Source organism: Ascidia mentula, chromosome 3, assembly GCF_947561715.1.
Source record: "Ascidia mentula chromosome 3, kaAscMent1.1, whole genome shotgun sequence".
NCBI lineage: Eukaryota > Metazoa > Chordata > Ascidiacea > Phlebobranchia > Ascidiidae > Ascidia > Ascidia mentula.
In genome coordinates, this window is record NC_138568.1 from 17,475,531 (window position 1) to 17,497,364 (window position 21,834).

At 38.7% G+C, this 21,834-nt stretch overlaps 2 protein-coding genes across 2 annotated transcripts; both read left to right on the forward strand.

Moving 5' to 3' along the window:
* The first annotated feature begins 911 nt into the window (after positions 1 to 911).
* LOC145895820 (uncharacterized) lies at positions 912 to 4,076 on the forward strand. The gene is made up of 3 exons (XM_082984602.1): positions 912 to 1,035; positions 1,308 to 1,367; positions 1,460 to 4,076. The coding sequence occupies exons 1-3, from the start codon at positions 1,017 to 1,019 to the stop codon at positions 4,042 to 4,044; spliced, it is 2,664 nt and encodes an 887-aa protein (XP_082840728.1). The 5' UTR covers positions 912 to 1,016; the 3' UTR covers positions 4,045 to 4,076.
* A 1,743-nt stretch (positions 4,077 to 5,819) lies between these two features.
* On the forward strand, positions 5,820 to 13,162 carry LOC145894403 (uncharacterized). Its single transcript, XM_082982983.1, has 3 exons — positions 5,820 to 5,938; positions 9,544 to 9,630; positions 9,908 to 13,162. The coding sequence occupies exons 1-3, from the start codon at positions 5,920 to 5,922 to the stop codon at positions 12,472 to 12,474; spliced, it is 2,673 nt and encodes an 890-aa protein (XP_082839109.1). The 5' UTR covers positions 5,820 to 5,919; the 3' UTR covers positions 12,475 to 13,162.
* Positions 13,163 to 21,834: the final 8,672 nt, after the last annotated feature.

Sequence of the window (21,834 nt, forward strand, 5' to 3'; positions counted from 1 at the left end):
CATTTTAGTTTTATGTCAAAGTGCAACAGAAGCCAACGCGACTTAGCCATCGAATTAGGAAATCGGTGTCCTGAACCGATTTGACAAGTGTATTAATTATTTGCCCAACCGCGTTCCTGACTTTGTGGCCAACATTGGATCAAAATGGCGTGATCAGAAGAGTATGTCGTGACCAGAAGCTCGAGTTTAAACAAGAAATTCACACGTTAACTGCTTTCAACAACGTAGTTAAAAAAGGTTTGCGGCAAAACGTAAAACAGACCTGTGCATGAATGCCCATAAAAACAGGCATGTGTAGACCTGTGTATCAATGAATCCCCGTAAAACATACCTGTGTATCAATGCCCATACAACCCATACGCCACAAGTTAAGGTGTATATGCGAGGACCAACGCCCCGTGCCCTCCAGCTGATGTCCTTGTTTGTTTGTATTTACTGTATATAGGCAAGGCATATTGTATATTGCGCTGAATAGGAACGCACACAAAGGGTGTTTGTGGGCGCGAAACTCGAGACTACGAGTCACATTATCTTTCAAATCTGGAATGTGTACAGGTAGTTTCTTGAGGAACTGCTTTGGATCTGGTTTAGAACATTCATTTGTTTGATGCCAGTTTGACGAATATTCACGTATAGTTAGATATAAATTGACAGATTTATTATGTAGGAGAGCACATCTCATGATTTCTGAACAGACTTTTTTTGTGAGGAAGTATTGTAGTATACGATACAGTTATGACATAAATAGTGATCACGTACATTAGTTTCAGCAAATTGTATACCGTACAATCTGTATTATTAAAACAAGCATAAGGAAATATATTATCCACAATTGCCTTGTATGACAAGCAGTTCTTGTATCCATGTAAACCAATAACCAACACCGGTTGTTCTTGGGTATTATGTTTCAGCCTGGTATAGCTGTGATACTAAATCAAGCACTGTAGGCTATCCCGTTTTTGCTGTAAGCACCCTCCAACACCACCACCACGTTAAAACGTGAAGAAAAGGCGACCATGAGCGACGAAAGTGCAGGTAATGTTTATTTTGCCGGAGTAAAACCTTGTGCTAGAGACAATATTATAGAAAACTGACTAGTGATAAATACCGCTTTAGTGCCCTCTGCTGGTTAGGAACCTCCCCGAAAAAGCGAAACATGCAACTTGTATTATTGGTATTTGAATGAAACAAATTGTCGTAATTGTTATATTTCTGTTTTGCAAAATGTCCCCCCCTGGCGATTAAAAAAGCATTATTATATTTTAAAAACAGTAACATGAAATACGCAAACATCAGTTATGTTTCAGGCGATGAAAGAAAGGTGTCTTACGATAACGAAATTACTATTAACAACTTCGTTGGACTCGGTAAGTACGCGCACGAAAAAACGCACTCAAACTTATAGTAATATGCATTTAATCAAAAGCACTGCATGAAAATTACATTTAATTTCAAATAGGTCCAGTTTCAAAAACCGAACCCACATCTGTTGACACAGTGGGCCTTGTAACATCCGGGTTCGTTGAAAGCCAAGCCTACTTTAAAGCAAAAAAACAACACGATGGAAAAACGGTCTCGGTGCTGCACCTCCAGGGTATGCCCGGCTCGGGGAAGTCCGAAATAGTGAAGAAACTAGGAGCTGATTATTCCGAAGGTTTAGAGACACCCTTTGCCAAGTGGCATATTGAATGCAGCGATAGCAACCACGACATCAAAGAACAGTTGAAAAAGCTAATGGAGTCAATGGAGAAAAATGCTTTATTGCGTGCTGTTGACCAAGGAGTAATGGAAACAGCCATAGAAACAATGATGGACAACAGCAGTCAACAGTATGTCAGTCTTCTGGAGGGTTGCAAGTTTCCTATTCTAATTATTATTGAAGATCCAAACGAGGAAGATCAAAAATTTTTGGAAAATTTTCTTATGCGCATAATTTCAGTAAAATCACGTACTATGAAGATGCATGTTTACGTAACTTCGCAATCAACAAGCATCAGCAAAAGCATCAAATCTAATTGTTTTGCTCTGCAAAAGGTTGAAGGCCTCGAAACAGACGAAGGCTTGAAACTTCTAGGACTGCAAGAAGACGTCACTTTGGGTGAAAGAGAAGCTGCAACTCAGATTATTCATAGGTTAAGTGGTTCTCCATTGGGTTTGTTGGCGGTCAAAGCTACGCAACCTGAAAGCTATCAAGAGTACTTACAAAACATTGAAAACGAATCGCTCGAACAGGCTGTGTTTGAAATCGAAACGGAAAAAATTAAGATGATAAACCCAAAGCTACGACACTTGTACGAAGCCATTCTGTTTTTGTTGAAGCCAAATACCGACGAAAAGAAAGCACAAAGAAGATGGAAAGCTATTTGCTCACTTTCCATGTTTCACCACGGTTACATTCCACAGATACTAGTGAGAAGAGTGATGCACTACTTGAGGGAAGAGGAGGTGGTTGATATAGATAAGTGTTCTTTCTTCAACAAAGAGGAATCCAAAGATTTCATCGAAAATTGCATCAACTACGGCGTGTGTAAGCAGCAAACCGAAGAAGGAATCTTTTCATTTCACGAAGTGGTTTTTCGAGCTTTAAGAGTTGGACAAACGACAGAACATTCGTCTTCACTTTCTGTGGCTATAAAAGCCTTGGCAAGTGTCGTACACAAAGATCTAAGAAAGCCAGAAGACCTAAAGTTTATGATTTCCATGTGTCCTCATATGAACTCTGTGCTAAAAAGGCCAATGATTAAAGATGATATTTTGCTCAGGTTTTGTCGTGGACGTCTTTTTGAGGTCATGGGAATTGCCCTTGAAAGTCAACAACAACCCGATGAAGAGGTATCGGAAGCTGAAAATAACCTCATTAGGGCGTTAAAGATTATTCTTGGTGAGATTCGGTGTGAAAATTCACTTGACTTATCGCTGGAAAGTATTATAGAGCCAACCACAGACGGAAGTGTAGACGAAAAAGCAAAACTCATGGTTGAACAACTTGCTGAAGCAGGAACGAAGATATTTGCAGATCGTTTAGATATTGAAGAATATATCTCCATCGTCCTGCATCCAAAATCGAGTGACATTGAATACTTTTCTAAAGATTCAAATAAGGATGTTGCCAACTATTTTAAAAAAGCCTTGGAAAAGCAGACACCGTTACACCCAGAAAAGCTCCGGTTGTTTCGGACTTCTACAAACTTTTTCCTTCCTCGCGACAAGCTTTGTGCAACATACTTAGCAGAAAGAGTAACTTCAATTTTGCACGCCTTGAGTCGTTTATTGATTTTCTACAAGGGACAAGTGACATCTGGACAAAGAAAACGATTTCAATGGTTTTCCACGTTGTGTTTGGCCATTTGCAATGCGGTGTATCAAAAGTTCGGAATAGCTCCTATCTTTCTGCGCATCAACGCGATTGCGTCAGTGGGAATACGACTTAAAGGAATAAAACATTTTACTGAAAGCGAAAGACGCGCAATTCTGGTGAAAACCAAAAGCTTTGTCGAAAACACACTTTTGACAAGAGCATCTCGCGAAGCTGTGTTCTATGAACATGGAATATTCAAACCAGTTGACACGGAAACACACGACGCTCTGACGCACAAGCGCTCAATTGTTCGCATAAATACAAAGTTAATGTCCCTCGGTCCAGGAGATGACTTTGACACCAACGCAGCAGACGAAGTTTGTCAAGATTTGTATGAACATGCCAAAGCTAACATGGTATGGGGCGTCTCCCCAAAGTGTCTGATTTATTGTGGAAAGTACTGGGCAGCAAAGGGCGATTATTCAAAAGCCGCCCAGCTTTCTGAAGAAGTGTTGCACAGTGAGACAGTTAATAGCTCAGCTCATTCCTCCATGCTGTTCCCTTGGGTTTGTTACAATTACGCAAGGGCAGTCTTGCGCGGCAAATTTTCAGATCGCGCAGAAAGGAGCAAGGCGAACTGCTTAGAGGCGTTAAAACATAGCGGCAATATGGAAAAAGACCTTGTCGAAAAACTGGAAGATTCCATCAAGCAACTCGATTCGCTTTTTAGTCGCCAGCCTCTCTGAGTTATGCATTGTAGCGCCTTATAAGATTTCATCGCAGCCAGCAATACCAGAAACGGTTGCTTCAAAATTAAAACAATTATTAAACAACAACACAATTGCATTCAGCCCGGGATGATCAATTTTTGCTTCTTTGTCGTACAAATCTGTCATTTCCACAGTACATTCCAACCACACTGTATTTTAAATTTGGAATCCAAATATACTCTTTCAGAGCTGCAGACAATGTGTACACACTGTTCGACCAATTATATGTCTTCGGTGCAGGTAGTGATTGTGTCACTGGGCTAGCTTTTAGCCTATCCTGATGCCTACTAGCGACTTATAGGCTTGTACACCTGTCTGCAGCTCTTATCAATGTCTGCAATATTCTGTATATTTTTCTTTCGTTTTCAACATCTATGTTTTCTTGTGCATTTTTCGCAACAGACTGATTGCTTAAAAACAATTTTAGCGGCTTGAGCTTTTATGTGCTACTCGTTGCATTATTAGTTAATTACTACCAAAGCAATCAGTCTGTCACAGAAAGTGAAATCGACTTTGAGACTATTGTACGTTTGACGGAATGAAAAACGTGTAGTTACTTCAGAAGCAATAGAGTTCAATACTGTTTTTTTTCGTTATTGTGTTTGATTTGCATTTTGCATCTGTGCGCTTTCCGTTTGACATTTTTAATGCTTGTTCACAAGGCTGTGGTAATATATGTTTCATCTAACTGTACATTAGGTAAAGAAACACCTCCTGGAATATTTTGCGCCCTAAAAAATGCTTAAATCTCTCATACAATTTATCATACGCACAAAATATCATAACTATGTTAGCATTTAACATGCTAATTTCTGTGAATATGGATCAATGTTGTAAACCTATATAGTAGCCATCGGGTCTTGTGTTGCGAAAAACAGTTGTTCTAGAATTAGCATTAATTAGCATTAACATTGTGTTGCATAGAACAATGCTGTGTCGCGGTTACGATTTCGCAAAATAAAGTTTTTTATCACCAAACTATCAACGTCAAGTTCTCACCAACAGTCAAGTCATATTACACACAAATGTTGTTACGGTCAGTTATGTGTCTTAAATCCACGTGGCCACTAACAAAACTCTGTTGTAAGGCTACTTTGACTAGAGAGAAAATTGCCTGTTGATTCCAACATCAGAGGCTTGAAATCTGACTTTTGTAAACAATTTACAACCCGACCAAAGCAAAACATTATGATGAAAAAGTCGTACACCCAAAATCGTGCGTCACAATAATCGTGCGCCACGTATTCTTGCAGGTCCTTTTCAACCATATGTTATCGCCTGAACTATCAACTCCAATGATTTCTATGTCAAAAGACACATATGGTTATGCAGGAAACGATCAGTTATATTGAACTGCTATACCTACTGAGAGTAGTCATGACTGTGTAATGCTTTCTTTGGAGACCTCTTGTAATAATTTAGCAAAACTAGGGAATTAATTGGTGTAAATTCTTTGCGTTCTTTCGTCGTCAGGCACCGCACATCAGTAATATTCAATGTGAAAGGCCAAATATTATAGGTTGTGTAACTGGATCAACAAGAATAGGCTGCATACAGATGCAAGTCGCGTATATAGTTGTAGGTTATCTGTTTGAGTGTAGTCGCAAAGTTTGCAAATCAGTAGTTGTTACAGTATCACAAAAGGTTTCACTGCATGCCTTCAGCACGATTTTAAAGGAAAAACGGAATTGTGGACTTTTTCCGCAGCCCTGTGGGTTATTATGTTTGTAATCAGTTTCTTTGTTTCATTCAGATGTCGTGATAGTAATTTAGGCTTTGGATTGTGATTGTGTTATACTTTCGAATTCCATTTTTGAACTATTCAAAAATTTTGAAATATCGAAATCGAAAATGAATGAAGAGAGAAAAGGTATAATATTATGTAATGTTGCTAATGCTTACTTCATATCAATTACTTCGACATGTAATTGCAATATCAGAAACCAGGCTTAGTGCACAAACTTCTGACAATGTTAGTCTTCCTGGTTACATATTTCTGCAAGAAAATTCAGTGACCCATGCTGGTGGAGTGGGATTATATATTAGAGATTATTTGCAGTATTGCAAAATAGAAACCTACCACATTGATATCCCCAAATGCGAAAATTTATGGATACAGCTGCATGTTGATGACAGCGTTTCCATCATAGTTGGTGTTGTGTATCGACATCCTGACCATGCCATTGATTTATTTTCCTCACAGATGGAAAATAACTTTTTTAAGCTAAATAAGAGCAAAACAAACTACTACATACTTGGTGACTTTAATATAAACATCACAGACAACAACTTAAAAACTAAGGCATATAAACTAATGATTGAAAGTTTAAACGGACAACAAATCATTGACAAGCCAACACACACATCACCCTCATCCACCATGTCAACACTCGACCACATCTATACAAATCATTTAACACATGACATCACCGCAGGAATAATAACTTTTGATATATCTGATCACATGCCTGTATTTGCTATGATAAATCAAACAGTCACAACCACTCTGAAATCTTGCAAAACAATTAGAAACTACAGGCAATTCAACTTAGAACAGTTCATGGAAGATGTCATTAAAATCAGCAACGCCGTATCACATGAAACAAATGTTCATATAAAATGTAAAATTTTAATCACTCACCTCCAAAGCACATTTGACCAGCATGCTCCTCACACAACAGTCATTACAGAACAACATATCAATAAACCATGGCTAACAAAGGGTATATTAAAATCTGTAAAAAAGAAAAACAAATTGTACAAAAAATGCATACAAAACAAATTAATAACAACCAAATACAAAACATATGCAAATAAACTTAAAAACATCATCAGGACTGCAAAACATTATCACTACAAAACACTTTTTGATCAAAACAAAGGCAACAGCGAGGCAACATGGAAAATAATTAACAATTTGACCTCACATAACAAGAAAAATCACAATTCACATCTCAAATTATTGACAATAACATTTTGATAACAAACCACATTGACATGGCAAATACATTTAACAATTATTAAATACATTTAACAAATATATGACATGGCATCATCAATCCAACCTACACTTCTGTCACCACTTAACTACTTAAAGAACTCTACATCAAATTCCTTTGTCTTTATGGACATAGAGGAGACTGAAGTTATCAACACAATTTCAATGCTACACACAAATAAGGCTACTGGTCCATATGACCTCCCAATAAAGCTCATAAAACTAGCAGCTCCGACACTGACACCAATTTTATGTAATCTTTACAATACCTGCATAGCCAGATGTACTTTTCCCGACTGTTTAAAAGTGGCAAAAGTGCTGCCCCTACACAAAGGGGGTGATATGCAAACAAAAAGTAACTATCGACCAATCTCCATTCTTCCAATACTTGCAAAAATTTTTGAAAAACTCATATACAAACGAATGGTAAACTACTTGGAGAAATATCAGCTATTGTCAACATTTCAAAACGGATTTAGGTCATCCCACTCCACCAGCATGACTGTAGCTGAAATACATGAGAATATTATTGAAGCCAATGATAAAAATTATGTAACATGCACAATTTTCCTATACCTAGCCAAAGCATTCGACACAGTAAACCACACCATACTCCTTCAAAAATTACAGTTCTATGGTTTTCGAGGGACAACTTGCCATTTTCTTCAAAGCTACCTGCAACAAAGAAAACAATATACGATGGTGCATCAAGAAAGATCAGCGTTGCAAGTCATCTCATGTGGCGTCCCACAGGGTTCAATCCTTGGTCCCCTGCTTTTCTTAATATACATAAATGACCTGCCGAACTCCACTTCATTCAATCAACACCAGATTATTTGCGGATGACACTTGCCTCTGGTTGTCAGCCAAAACCCTACATACCCTGCAAGAATCTGTAAACAAGGAAATAAAGGAAGTGAAAAATTGGCTTGATACAAATAAACTTTCTCTAAATTTTCTCAAAACAAAGTATATGTTGTTTGGAAACCATCACAAATCCACATCTACCTTTCATCTAACACTCCATGGTCATCAATTGGAACAAGTACAATTCACCAAATATCTTGGAATCCTGATAGATCACGATCTCACCTGGAAAAAACATATTGATTTGGTCTGCAGCAAAGTGGCGAAAGGCATTGGTGTCCTAGCTAAATTAAAGCACAAACTCTCTCAGCAAACACTTAGAACTGTATATCATGCCCTAATTCACCCTCACTTGTCATATGGATTACTTTCATGGGGTTTTGCCAACAAGATGAACCTCCATCATCTTCAAGTCCTACAAAACAGAGCTCTGAAACTAGTTACAAACAGTCCTTATCGCTGCAACACTGCAAATCTCTACAAACAAACTAGGATATTAAAAATTGCTGAAATGCATGAATTTGATTTGGCAAAATTTATGTACCTGTTCACAAACAAACGCTTACCCAACACATTTCATGAATACTTTTCAAGCATATCTACAGTACACAAACACCATACACGAAGTTTTACTTCACACAGTTTCTTTCTTCCTCGCGTTAGGACCAAACGTGCACAACAGTCATTAAAATATTACTGTGTTGCTGTGTGGAATGAATTGCACAAAACTATCAAAAATTTTAGCATCACCGGGTTCAAACATGCTGTGAAAGAATATCGTCTCGCCAAGTAACGCCACGTGCTTTTTTGTGATAATTCCTCGCGGTCTGTTTGGGCTTGCGGCAAAATCACCTAACTAATTACATTTTGCTAGGGGCACTTGCTCACATGGCACATGCCTTAATATTTTTTTCACCACGATTGGGTCGCAATGTTTTCGCCTTCTGTTTTCATGTTTTCTAGTGTACGCAAGTTTTTGCCTTGCGCTTTCCTCTTTTTCATGCGTATGCTTATGTGTTATATTTTGTTTTAATATGTAAATACCTCCACCTTCTCCCGGCAGCTTCTCGATAACCGCCTACGGTTCAAAGCTGTTCGGTTCTCGTCAGTTCACTGCACATGTTTACAGCGCATTACACTGCTATCACGACAGAAAAAAATTAAACTATTATCATAAAAATTATTATTATTGAGCAAAAAAAGCCATAATATTGCAAAGCTAGCACAGTGCCACTCAACAGCTGCACTGATGAGACCTTACAGGTCGAAACAGTGCGTGTACACACCCTGTCTGCAGCTTTGCAATATTATTATTGACATTCAATGATTTCATGAAACTTTGTCGAAAACCTGTAAATCTCATTGACATAACTTATTAGTTGCAGCACGCAAGTATGTCACGTTCTTTTCATTAGTGCAGACAGCACCGCTTACGGCAAACATAACAATGGTGTTATAAAAAACGTTAAAGTCAACACTTCTTGTTTGCGCAAATCGTTAATTTTCAACTAGGCCTACTTCGTACAGAACTGATTCAGCACGTTTACTTTGATACAGTTGGTCTTCCACCATATGATTTCCAATATATTGAAACTCATATTGCTTTTCAGAACAGGCCTTAAATCGTATTACTGCCGACAACATTCACATCGGTGACGTACACCATCATCACATTACCAATATACATGGCGCACATTGTAAGTATTACACTTATAGCTTGCGTCAATTTGTTTGGCTTCAGGAACACGGCGTTATAACTTTTGTTGCAAAAACATGAATATAAAGCTAAAGAAATGTTGCGGTTAAAGAAACTCGGCGTTTCAATGCTATGAGAAAATCCAATACCATGTAGTATCAAATGCATTGAAATCGAAGTATCTTTGTGTCTTCGGCTCTCCTCAGATAATTAATTGTCTATCACCCGAATAATTACTGCAAAGTAAATTTACTTGGAATAATCAGCCAATGTTGCAGGTTCAGAACCAACTGCTCCCATTGCCAAATCTATTGACACAGTCGGCCGAGTTACACAAAACTTCGTTGAAAGTCAGGCCTACTTGCAAGCAAAGCATCAACTAGACGGGAAAACAGTTTCGGTTTTGCATCTCCACGGGATGCCCGGTTCGGGAAAGTCCGAAATAGTTCGCAAACTCGGGGCGGATTTTTCCGGTGGTCGAGAGGGGCCTTTTGTCAAATGGCATATTGAATGCAGTGATAACAACCATGACATTAAAGTTCAGTTAAAAAAGCTACTGGAGTCAATGGTGAAGAATAGTTTGATATTTGTCCAAGAAGGAGTGATGGAAACAGCTTTAGAGTCAATGAATAATAACAGATGTCAGCAATATGTTGATATACTTGTGTCATGCCAATTCCCTATCCTTATTGTTGTCGAAGATCCTAAGGAAAAAGATCGTGAGTTTTTGAACAACTTCCTCGATTGCGTAACTTGCGTGACAGAACGCGAACTTATGTTGCATGTTTATGTCACTTCACAATCCAAAAGCATTTGCTCCCCTCTACAAAGTGTCCAATTTTTCACACAGGAAATCGGTGGACTACTGATAGAAGAGGGCCTTGCCTTTCTGCGCTTGCAAGATAGTAGCTCTGAGGTCGAAAAGGAAGCAGCAAGGCAAATTATTCAGAGATTGAGTGGTTCCCCGTTGGGTTTGTTGGCGGTCAAAGCTGCACAACCAGATAGCTATCAGGAGTATTTACAAAATATTGAAAACGAATCGCTCGTACAGGCTGTCTTCCAAAACGAATCAGATCAAATTAAGGAATTAAACCGAATGCAACGTCATTTATACGAGGCCATCTTGTTTTTATTAAAACCAAATACCGACGACAGAAAAGCCTTGAGAAGATGGAAAGTTATTTGTTCACTTTCCATGTTTCACCATGGATACATACCACAGATATTGGTCAGAAGGGTGTTGTACTACTTGAGAGAGGAGGAAGAAGTTGATATTGACAAGTGCGCCTTCCTTAACAAGGAGGAAGCAAAAGATTTCATCAGATATTGCCTCAACTTCGGCATGTGCAAAGAGGATGATGAAGGAAACGTATGGTTTCACCAGGTTGTTTTCAGAGCTTTGAGAGTTGGACAAACCGCAGAATATGAACCATCTCTTTGTGTTGCTATTAAAGCTGTGGCAAGTATCGTCCATAAAGATGTCAGAAAATCGGAAGACTATCGATTAATGGTAGTTATGTTTCCCCATGTGGTTTCTGTTCTTAATCGCCAAACAGCGAGTGATAGTGATATTTTACTGCAGTTTTGTCGTGCACACTTGCATGAAGTGATTGGGATTATTCTCGGTTCGCATCAAGAATTTAATGAAGAAATTTCGGAAGCGGAACTTAACTTAATTGAGGCAATTACAATAATAATTAATGTGATCGTACAGTCAACGGAAAATTGTCTATTCACATTGGATACTATTATGAAACCAAATCCTGATGGAAGCGCACATGACAGAGCAAAATATATAGTCGAACAATCGTATAAAGCTGGAAAAAAATTTTTTACTGATGACTTAGAAATTGAAGATTGTATTTCTGTTTTTCTGCATCCAAAACCGAATGAAATAGGATATTATAAAAAGTTTTCAAATGAGTATGTTGCCGCTTACCTGAAAAAGGCATCGGAGAAGCACATTCCATTACATCCACTAAAGCTATCGGAATTTCGTCATACGAAACTGTTTCTCGAAATAGAGAATCTTTCTTCAACATATCTGGCAGAAAGAATAACATCAATTTTGCACACTTTGAGCCGTTTGATATTCTGGTACAAAGGCGAAATGAAACCCGAAGGGAGAAAACGCTTTCAATGGTTTTCCACGTTGTGCTTGGCAATTTGTGATAAAATTTACCAAAGGTTCAGAATCGCTCCTATTTTTATGCGCATCAACGCAAGTGCATTTGTTCGCATCAGGTTGGAAGGGCTGAAAGGTTTTGTTGAAAGTGAAAGACGCAAAATTCTGGTTGAAACGAAACGGTACGTCGAGGACAAGCTGCTCACAAGGAATGAGATTGCTTTTTACGAGTATGGAATTTTAAAAGATGTTGGAGCGGAAGAACACGACGCCCTAACGCACAAGCTCTCGATTGTTCGCATCAATACAAAGCTAATATTACTTGGATCTATTGATAATTGCAACATCAATGCAGCGGACGAAGTTTGTCATGATTTGCATGAGCGATCCATAGCTAACATGATGGAATGGAGACTGTCGTTTATGTGTATCGTTTTTTGCGGAAAGTACTGGGCCGCAAAAGGTGACTATACGAAAGCGTTGGAGCTCTTCGAAGAGTTTTTGGGAATTGATCCTGCAAATTCACCACAGTTTTTTGCACTTGTTTGCTACAACTACGCGAAAGCTGTGTTACGCGGTAAATTGTTACATTTTGTGGAGTATAGTAAAGCCAAATGCCAAGAAGCCTTGGAACATCGGTCCAAAATAGGAACAGACCTTGTGGGAAAGATAGAAGAACGTATTAGATTGCTTGAACTGCTGTCAGTTCAAACAACTTAAAAATATAACACGCCCGCTTGCACTACCGTCGATTCCCTGTTTGTTTAACTGTGCCCGTGTGTTGGGATAGGATATGTTGGTTTATAATACGGTGTGCTCGCTGTGCTCGCTATTCGGCTATATGTAGATAGTTTTTTTGCTTGTTTACTGTATCACGATGTAAATGTTCGTTTCGCAACCACTTCTTTCATTTGCTGTAACGTGTTTTTGCAATGTAGATTTGATTGAGATAATAATTTATGTTTGAAACTTATACCTGCTGTAGCATCAACTGTTTCACTACATTTTCTTTTATTCTTTATTTGACGTTTTTGGATTGTGTGGTCATTGGTCGTGTTGAAAAACGGATTTAACAGGATGCAGCGTTTGTGCTTCACCTGAGAGGCCTGTTAGGATATTAACAAAATGAAACACCAAACGTAAATCTTTATTTAAAATATGGTGCTGGGCACCATGATTTTATACTTCGTTATAATTTCGTATTTTGTGTGTGTTTAAATGTCATTGTTTCGTTAATTGTTGGAATCAGATATAGTGTAGAGTTAATTATGCAAAAAAATTATTTTGCTTTGTGTTATTATATTCTGATTACAAATTTTATTGAGTATTTTCATTTGAAAGCACTTGAAAACATAAAACCAAAGAAAATATAGAGCAAATGTTTCATTACAACAATAAAATAATTTTGCTGGTCCCACAAAAGACTAATGTTATCAGTTGAAAGTATGCTATTTTGGATTGGTTTTGTGTTGAGATTTATCAAGTACTGTTGTGACCATGAACAAGGCATTACAGGCAGTTAATGATGTACGACAAGCAAACGTATAAATTAAACGTTTTGAATTCTAGTTAAAATGCAACACATTCTACAACCATGATATTGTTTAACAATGTTATGCATAAATTTCAGTTGCTGTTGGTAAACTATTTTGGACAGACTGACTGTAAAAAAGCGCGAGCTTAATCTCGGTTCATCAGGTGCAGCAAACGGCGCTAAAGAAGAAAGAAAAGCACACGAAGAAGTGCTCACCGTTGGTCACATTGTGCCCATAGCGTCTTGGTGCGTATAATGGCTCATAAAGACTCAGTCTCTATTGAGAGCGTGGTTGACAGAGTCAAAACGTTCGATGCGGCGTTATTTTGGCGTGTCTCTTGGTGTTTGTCTGACTTGTCCAATGTTTACTGCAAGTGGAAAACGCGCACAAGTTATGACGTACATCACATTGTTAGACCTGCAGAAAAATGTTCGCTTTGGGGTAAATGCTGCCCCTGCTTTGTTATGAGCTGATTAGCACTGTTTATCAGGTGGCAAAATGCGCATCTCGTGCCTCCACATGGGTATATCCCTGAGTTCGTTTTGATTGTGGCCTTTGGGAGGTTAATATGGTTCTGAGGCGTATTGAGACTGACGCGACGTAAGGCAGAAATTTAATGTGTTGTATTTTTGTGTTTTCACTCGTTGGTTGCCGATATACAACAATATAGTTCCATAATATAATGTGTACGTTGCAACGTAAAGCTTGTAACATAATTGCATTGTCCATGTTTGAAAATACGCTGTAATAAAAATACCTTTCATGCTTTGCCTTATAAGAATACGGTTTCTGGTAATTGAAGCTCGGAAAAAAAGCAATAAAGAACATAGCGCAGACAAGCAAGAGTTATAAACCAGCTGTCTCAGTAAGATAAACTTAAGTTCACTCAAGCAATGGCAGTTTAAATGACAACTAACGTCGGTATTAGAACGAAACACCTTTGTGACTTTGGCACAATTATGAAACCAAACACCGTTGGAAACAAGGATGAAAGCGCAAAAAATATCTTGGCAAATTGTGTTCACATTATCTTGTATACTATAACCGCTCTTCTAACCAAAATCGATTTACATGCAAAAATATATCAGGTTTTCAACAAAGGATATTGACAATTAATTGGAAAATTCTTTGGCGAGGCTCGTTACATCCACAAAACATGATGCAAAAAATCACATAAAAATTATTTTCTTTATGTTTGACGTTGAGTTCAAAATTATTAACAAGTTGGTTTAATTTGGAGATGATTCTCCCAATTTATTCCCTGGACTTGTTACAACCACGCGAGGGCGGCATTGAGCGGAAGTTTGTGCAAATATTTTATCATATCATGATGGTAGGCCAACATGTAAAAAATGTTTTAGTAAGCTCGATTTGGAGTGATTGGTGTGAGATTAAGCAACTGTGTGGAGTTTATCCATTAATATTGTGTAATACGGCACAAAACCTACTGCTTGATGATGAATTAGCTTCAAACAAGGTAAGTTCTAAAACGTGAGCATTTAAGAAACGACGCGGATAGTACAACGTAAAGCCTACTGGTCATCAATTGAAGTAAATTCAATACATACATATTTGTATGACATAAAATTTTTGTGTATAAGCTACAGACAGATGGCCACTGTTTCGACCTAAAAGGTGTAATCAGTGCAGCTGGTGTGACTATCAGACGACTTTGCTGACCAAACGGCCAGGCAAAGACTTCCACTTTGTAGTGACTATACAATCACCGTCATCCGTTGGGCACCAAACTAGGTAAAATTTTTGTATGCGCAAAAGAGCCATAATAATCAATGAGAGCTGCAGACAGGGTGTTTACACGCACTGTTTCGACCTGTAAGGTCTCATCAGTGCAGCTGTTGATGTGGCACTGTGCTAGCTGGTAGACTAGCAGGCACACAGATTGTATACACCCTGTCTGCAGCTCTCATTGATTATTATGGCTCTTTTGCGCATATAATATGATTTGGGTGAAAGCCGAGCCGATAGCGCTATTGGATCCCAAACAGTTGTTTTGGCCATAGTGCGCTTCACGTTGTTCGTCTGTGTTGATACCTAGTTTGGTACCCAACATATCGACGATAGACCGAATGGTACCACAAAGTGAAAATATGTGTGCCTGCTAGTCTACCAGCTAGCACAGTGCCACATCAACAGCTGCACTGATGAGACCTTACAGGTCGAAACAGTGCGTGTATACACCCTGTCTGCAGCTCTCATGAAATTTTTGGTTTACACATTTTTTTATGCTTTCTATGATTTCTATGCCACGTAAATGTGGTATGGCAGCAGACGCTTAGCAGTAGTAGGCTGCTAGCTACTGGTACTAGTTAGTGGCTTTTCCTTTGGCAGTAGAGTAGTCAATAACCGCGCAGCAATATTCGAACAGAAATTCTGAATATTAGGCTCTGTAACAGGATGGCAAAGGACAGGCGATATACACATATAGCAGGACTGGCCAACAACGTCTGTCTCGATTGATCGTTTAATCTTAACTCAACCGTGTAGTGTTAACGAAAAACATAATTGTGAATTTGTGGTAGGTTAAGGTGTTGTTTTAGATCAGTGACCTTTACACACAATCACAAGTACAGTGAATACATTATTAATTTATTTTGGGAATCAACATAACAATTTCATATATTTTCAACAGTTATTATCGTAAATCGCTACTTGTGTATGGTAAACAAACAGCAAAACAAATCCAGTAAATGCACCATTTGTTGTTTGTAATCAGATTCACTGTTTCATCCAGGAGTAGTTGTGATGATAAATTAGACTGGGATTAATGGTAAAGTTATACCTCTCGAACCATTATCGAGCATTACGAAAAGTTACAAAATATTAAAATCGACAATGAATGAAGAGAGAGAAGGTAAGCTTGTGAAATATTTGTAATGTGGTATTTCATATTCATAAAATTTCGTCTTCAACCTGTAAATTTTATCAACAGAGTAGTTTTTACAAGTTTGTGACTAGTGCTTATTAAAAGGCAAACCCACGTCAAAGGCATAAAGGTTGGCCTTCGGTAAACATAACTGTTGCCGTAAATCAATATTTGTGTTTGCTTTAGCCTCTCATTCAAACCTAAGCACACATTGCACAATATGGTTTGAAGTTTGCTTTCAGTCAAATATTCCTCAGTTGTATGATTTCTTACTTGTTGAATCTCCCGCTGTTTCAGAACAAGCCTCAAGTCGTGTGATAACTGATTGCAACATTACCACTCTCACCGGTGACGTGCACTATCACATTACCAATATTCATGACTCACATCGTAAGCATTACAATAGCAGCATGTTTCTTTGGTGACAATAATTTGCTAACGGTTTGATAAAAGTTTTTTGATACAAAAATTTATATAAACTTTATTAACCATGACATTCGGTTTTGTGCTCAACACGAAAAATGTTGTAGAAATATAGCGTTCAATACTATTTGCAAAAATATTTATTAACATGTAGTATAAACATGCATTTAAAATAACAAATTGGAAATATCTTTGTGACCTTATCTCTCCTCTTAAGTTAATTGCCGTTGTGGGTTACACGAATAATTGCTGAAAAATAAATTCAATCGGAATAATTTGCCAATAATTCACAGGAACGACACCGATTTCACAACCCAGTGCAAAATCTGTTGACACAGTCGGCCGAGTTACACAAAACTACGTGGAAAGTCAGGCCTACTTGCGAGCAAAGCATCAACTAGATGGGAAAATAGTTTCGGTTTTGCACCTACACGGGATGCCCGGTTCGGGAAAGTCCGAAATAGTTCGCAAACTTGGTGCGGATTTTTCTGGTGGTCGAGAGGGGCCCTTGGTCAAATGGCATATTGAATGCAGTGATAACAACCATGATATTAAGGTTCAGTTAAAAAAGCTACTGGAGTCAATGGTGAAGAATAGTTTGATATTTGTCGAAGAAGGAGTGATGGAAACGGCCTTGGAATATATGAATGAAAGCAGATGTCAACAGTATGTTGATATACTTGCGTCGTGCAAATTCGCTATCCTCGTCATTGTCGAAGATCCTAAACAGGAAGATTCAAGGTTTTATAACAACTTTCTGGATTGTATCACTTACGTGACAGGACGTCAAGCAAAGATACATGTTTATGTCACTTCGCAATCTGAGAATATTTTTCTAACTATAAATCGGATTAATTTTTTGAAGCAAGAAATCAAAGGTCTACTCCCTGATGAGGGTCTTGACTTTCTAGGTTTGACACAACATAGCACTGATGTCGAAAAGAATGATGCATGTGAGATTATTGAGAGATTGAGTGGTTCTCCATTGGGCTTGGTCGCAGTGAAGGCTACACAACCTGAAAGTTATCAGGAGTATTTACAAAATATAAAAAAGGAATCTCTTGCACAAACTGTTTATGAATACGAGAAAGAGCAAATGGACCCAAATCAACGACACTTGTACGAAGCCATTTTGTTTTTATTAAAACCAAATAACGACGACAGGAAAGCACAGAGAAGATGGAATGCTATTTGCTCACTTTCCATGTTTCACCATGGTAACATACCACAGATACTGGTGAGAAGGGTGATGCACTACTTAAGAGGGGAGCACGAAGATGATATTGACAAGTGCGCCTTCCTCAACAAGGAGGAAGCAAAAGATTTTATCAGAAATTGCCTCAACTTCGGCATGTGCAAAGAGGATAAGGAAGACGGAAACATATCCTTTCACGAAGTTGTATTCACAGCTTTGAGAATTGGACAAACCGCAGATTATGAGGCATCACTTTGTGTTGCTGTTAAAGCATTGGCAAGTATCGTCCATAAAGATATCAGAAAGTCAGAAGACTTACGAATAATGAGAATGATGCTACCGCACATGACCTCTACACTAAATCACCAATCAGATGAAAACAGCAGTATTTTACTTCAGTTTTGCCGTGCACATTTGCATGAGGTGATTGGCGTTATTCAGGGTTCGCACCAAAAGCCCGATGAGGAAATTTCGGAGGCTGAATTTCACTTAATTGAAGCAATTAGAACAATAATTACTCTTGTATCACGATTTAAGGAAAATTGTTCAATAACGTTGGACAGTATCAGAATACCAAATGATGATGGAAACGCTGATGATAGAGCACAGGTTTTGGTTGACCAACTTGTTTATGCTGGAAAGAGGATGTTTGCAGTTGGATTTTGCATTGACAATTTTATCTCTATTGTTTTGCATCCAAAAGCCAGCGAAATGGAACATTATTGTTTGCTTTCAGACGAGGATGTTGCTAAATACTTTGAAAAAGCATTGGAGAAACAGATTCCGCTAAATCCAAATAAGTTGAGGTTGTTTCGTCGCACAAGACTTTGTCTCCAAGAAGAAAAGCTTTGTTCGACGTACCTGGCTGAAAGAATGGCCTCAATTTTGCACAGCATGAGTCGGTTGTTCATCTATTACAAAGGTCAGGTCACATTCCAACGCAGAAAGCGCTTCCAATGGTATTCCACATTGTGTTTGGCGATTGGTGATGAAGTTTGTGATAGGTTTGGATTCGCACCTCTGTTTTTGCGTATCAACCCAAGTGCGTCTATCAGTATAAGATTAAAAGGCTTAAAATCTTTTGCTGAAAACGAAAGACGTGCAATTCTAGTCGAAACGAAGGATTTTGTAAAGGATAAGCTCCTAACGAATCATACACAACAGCCTAAAAACGAACTTCCAACGAGAGCTTCTCACGAAACTGTGTTCTACGAACATGGAATAACAAAGCACGTAGACACAGAGGAGTACGACGCCTTAACACACAAGCGCTCGATTGTTCGCATCAACGCAAAGTTAATATCCCTTGGGCCTGGAGATGACTTTAAGTTGGATGCCGCAGATGGAGTTTGTCGTGATTTATACGAACATGCCGGAGCCAACATGGAATGGGGACTTTCATCCAAATGCATTGTGTATTGCGGAAAGTACTGGGCTGCAAAGCGAGAATATAAAAGAGCTACGCAGCACTTTGAAGAGGCATTGTGCAGTGATGCGATTAACAGTCCTGCTGAAGCATCGCGATCATTTCCTTGGACTTGTTACAACCACGCGAGGGCAGTATTGCGCGGCAGTCTTTCGGATCACGCTGAGTACAGTAAAGAAAAATGTGTACAAGCTCTGGAACATCGAGCCAAAACGGAAAAAGATCTTGTGAAAAGGTTGGAAGAGAGCATTAGACTGCTTGATGTACTATTAGTTCCTCAATCAACCTGAAAACATGCCCAGTGCGTTTGCAGTTATGACCATCAATGCTTAGAGGATTCTTTGAGAATGACACGCATATCAATAGCAAATAATTGATTAATCAAACAAACTTCTAGCAATGATGAAATATTCTGCTCTGATGGAGTACACATGCATGGTAGTTACAATGTAAAATGTTCCAATCATCCAATGATACTTGTGGAATGAAGGAGCCGTAGACCTCCCGAGAGCAGCTGCTGTCACGAGATGTGCTTCAGTTGTGTTGCTGTCTTTTTGTGTCGTTCAGTTTTCTAGCATACTATCTTTGGCTTTGCACCGGAGTTGTTTTGCTTTCAAACTATTTAATCCTTTGTTTCATTGCTTATTTTTGATCCGTCCCGTCATAGGCTTTCTTGTCCGATATATTGTTGTATTGCTGTGTAGATTCTATGCGTAGTTGTGGGGTTTGAATTTATACATCTTCCAAAAACTGTAATGTCATAGTTGATAGTAAACATGCTGTGCTACGATTTAAGATGAAATATATTGATCTTTTACATGCTGTGCTTCGTGGGCTGTCAAGCTATAAAAACAAAGCGAGATCCTAGCTGTAATATTATCTCACTGTCTCCTACAAAGGTTTGACATTCGTAAATTATTGTTTGTTTCCATCGTGACGAATTTCTTTTCTTTCGTAGCCATATGTTTATATATACAGTTCACAATCATTCAACATTGCTTCAGCTAGTGTGTTCCATCGTCATTAACCGCCTATGAAATCAAACAAACCTGACATGGTGGTAAAATCCACATATGCAAATTTTCGCGCACAAACATTTGCTTTTGGTAATGATGAACGTGAAGAAAGTATTTATTACCACCCATATAGACAAATAATTGGTTCAAATAATACTACTGAAGATCAACCAATTATTCGTTTATACGGGTGGTAATATAATATGGTGGTGACGAAAACTGTAACTTTCATTCTCGGTTCGCATATAAATTGAGCCGCCTAAATATATTTGTGTTCACAACATTAAATACTACGCTAATCATATGGGTCACCATTCGTGCCTTTTTCTTAGATTTGTGCTTATTATCACAAGCAATATCTTGAAAATGTCCGATTTTGTAAGAAATATGCTTATTTTGGAATTGCGTGCCTAAATACAGATTGTTGAAAGTCGACAACCTTTTAAGCGGCACTGTAGGCACAACTGCTTTGCGTCCGTTTATTGCGAGTCAACAAAATGGAATGACGCGTGCACGCAATGAAGCATACATAAGGAAAGTAAAGGCAAATTTACAACACGACCAGAGCGGGCCACTGTTGGACGATAGGGTGTGTTTGGCTGCGCAACAGGTAAAACACGATTGCCATTTATCTCAAGACAAAAGTGTTTAGCGTGATTTCGAATAACTTTAAATGGGTCGTTGTGAGGACATTGCAAATGTGTGCAGTGTGCGTTGTTTTGAACAAAAACGAACATGCAGTTTCGTAATAGACCATGTCATAAGAATGTGGGTTCCAGGTTGTTGGAGTGGGTCGCGATTCCCGCATAGAATCGCTTCGTTTTGACAAAAACGACCTTGGATCTTTAGGCTCGTTCGAAGACGTGAAAAACTTGCCAGGCAATTATAGTGTAGCACCATACATCAACTCCGCGGCAGAATACCCGATTTCATCCTTTAAAGCTAAGCTCATGCCGAGTAATACAATGGTAAGATGATTAAACCAATCGTTTGTTGTCAAGTGCGCTTTTAAGGCGGCTTTAAGCTGGTGGTGCATTCTTTCTACAATGCCGTTGTACTGAGCGTGATAGGACGTTGCTCGTTGTCGATGGACACCTAGTAACTTGTTAAGGTTGGCTAGAGTGTTGATTGAAACTAGCGTCCCTTCTCCGACGTGATGGTTTGTGGGATTCTAAAGCGCGAAACCCATAAAAGCAAGGCTCTTGCGTAAGACTGCGCGGTTGCATCTGCCATGGGAATAGCTGTAAGCCATCAAGTAAATCGATTGATGCACGCAAATAAATAGGTATATCCTTGAGACAAGCTGAATATTGGCAAATCTTCTGGTCGGTTGTGCAAAAGAAGTGAAATCAGCAGCGGTATGTTGCCAGATTTTAGCTTTCTGGCATTGTAAAACAAGTTCGCAACCAGTAACCAACATTCTTGTCCAAACCATGCCATATGAAGCAATCGGACACAAGGTTACGAGTTGCGTGAATGCTGGGTGTGACGAGTTGTGAACAGCGTCGTAAGTTTGGCGACGGTAAGCATTGGCAGCCACAGGACGGGGGTACCCTTTAGAAACGTCACAAAGGATTGTTTCTTCGGATCCAAACAAAGGT

Coding starts and splice junctions, on each gene's coding strand:
- LOC145894403 (XM_082982983.1), top strand. Junction 9,631..9,907: donor CAATATACATGGCGCACATT/GTAAGTATTACA, acceptor CCAATGTTGCAG/GTTCAGAACCAACTGCTCCC.
- LOC145895820 (XM_082984602.1), top strand. Junction 1,368..1,459: donor TAACAACTTCGTTGGACTCG/GTAAGTACGCGC, acceptor AATTTCAAATAG/GTCCAGTTTCAAAAACCGAA.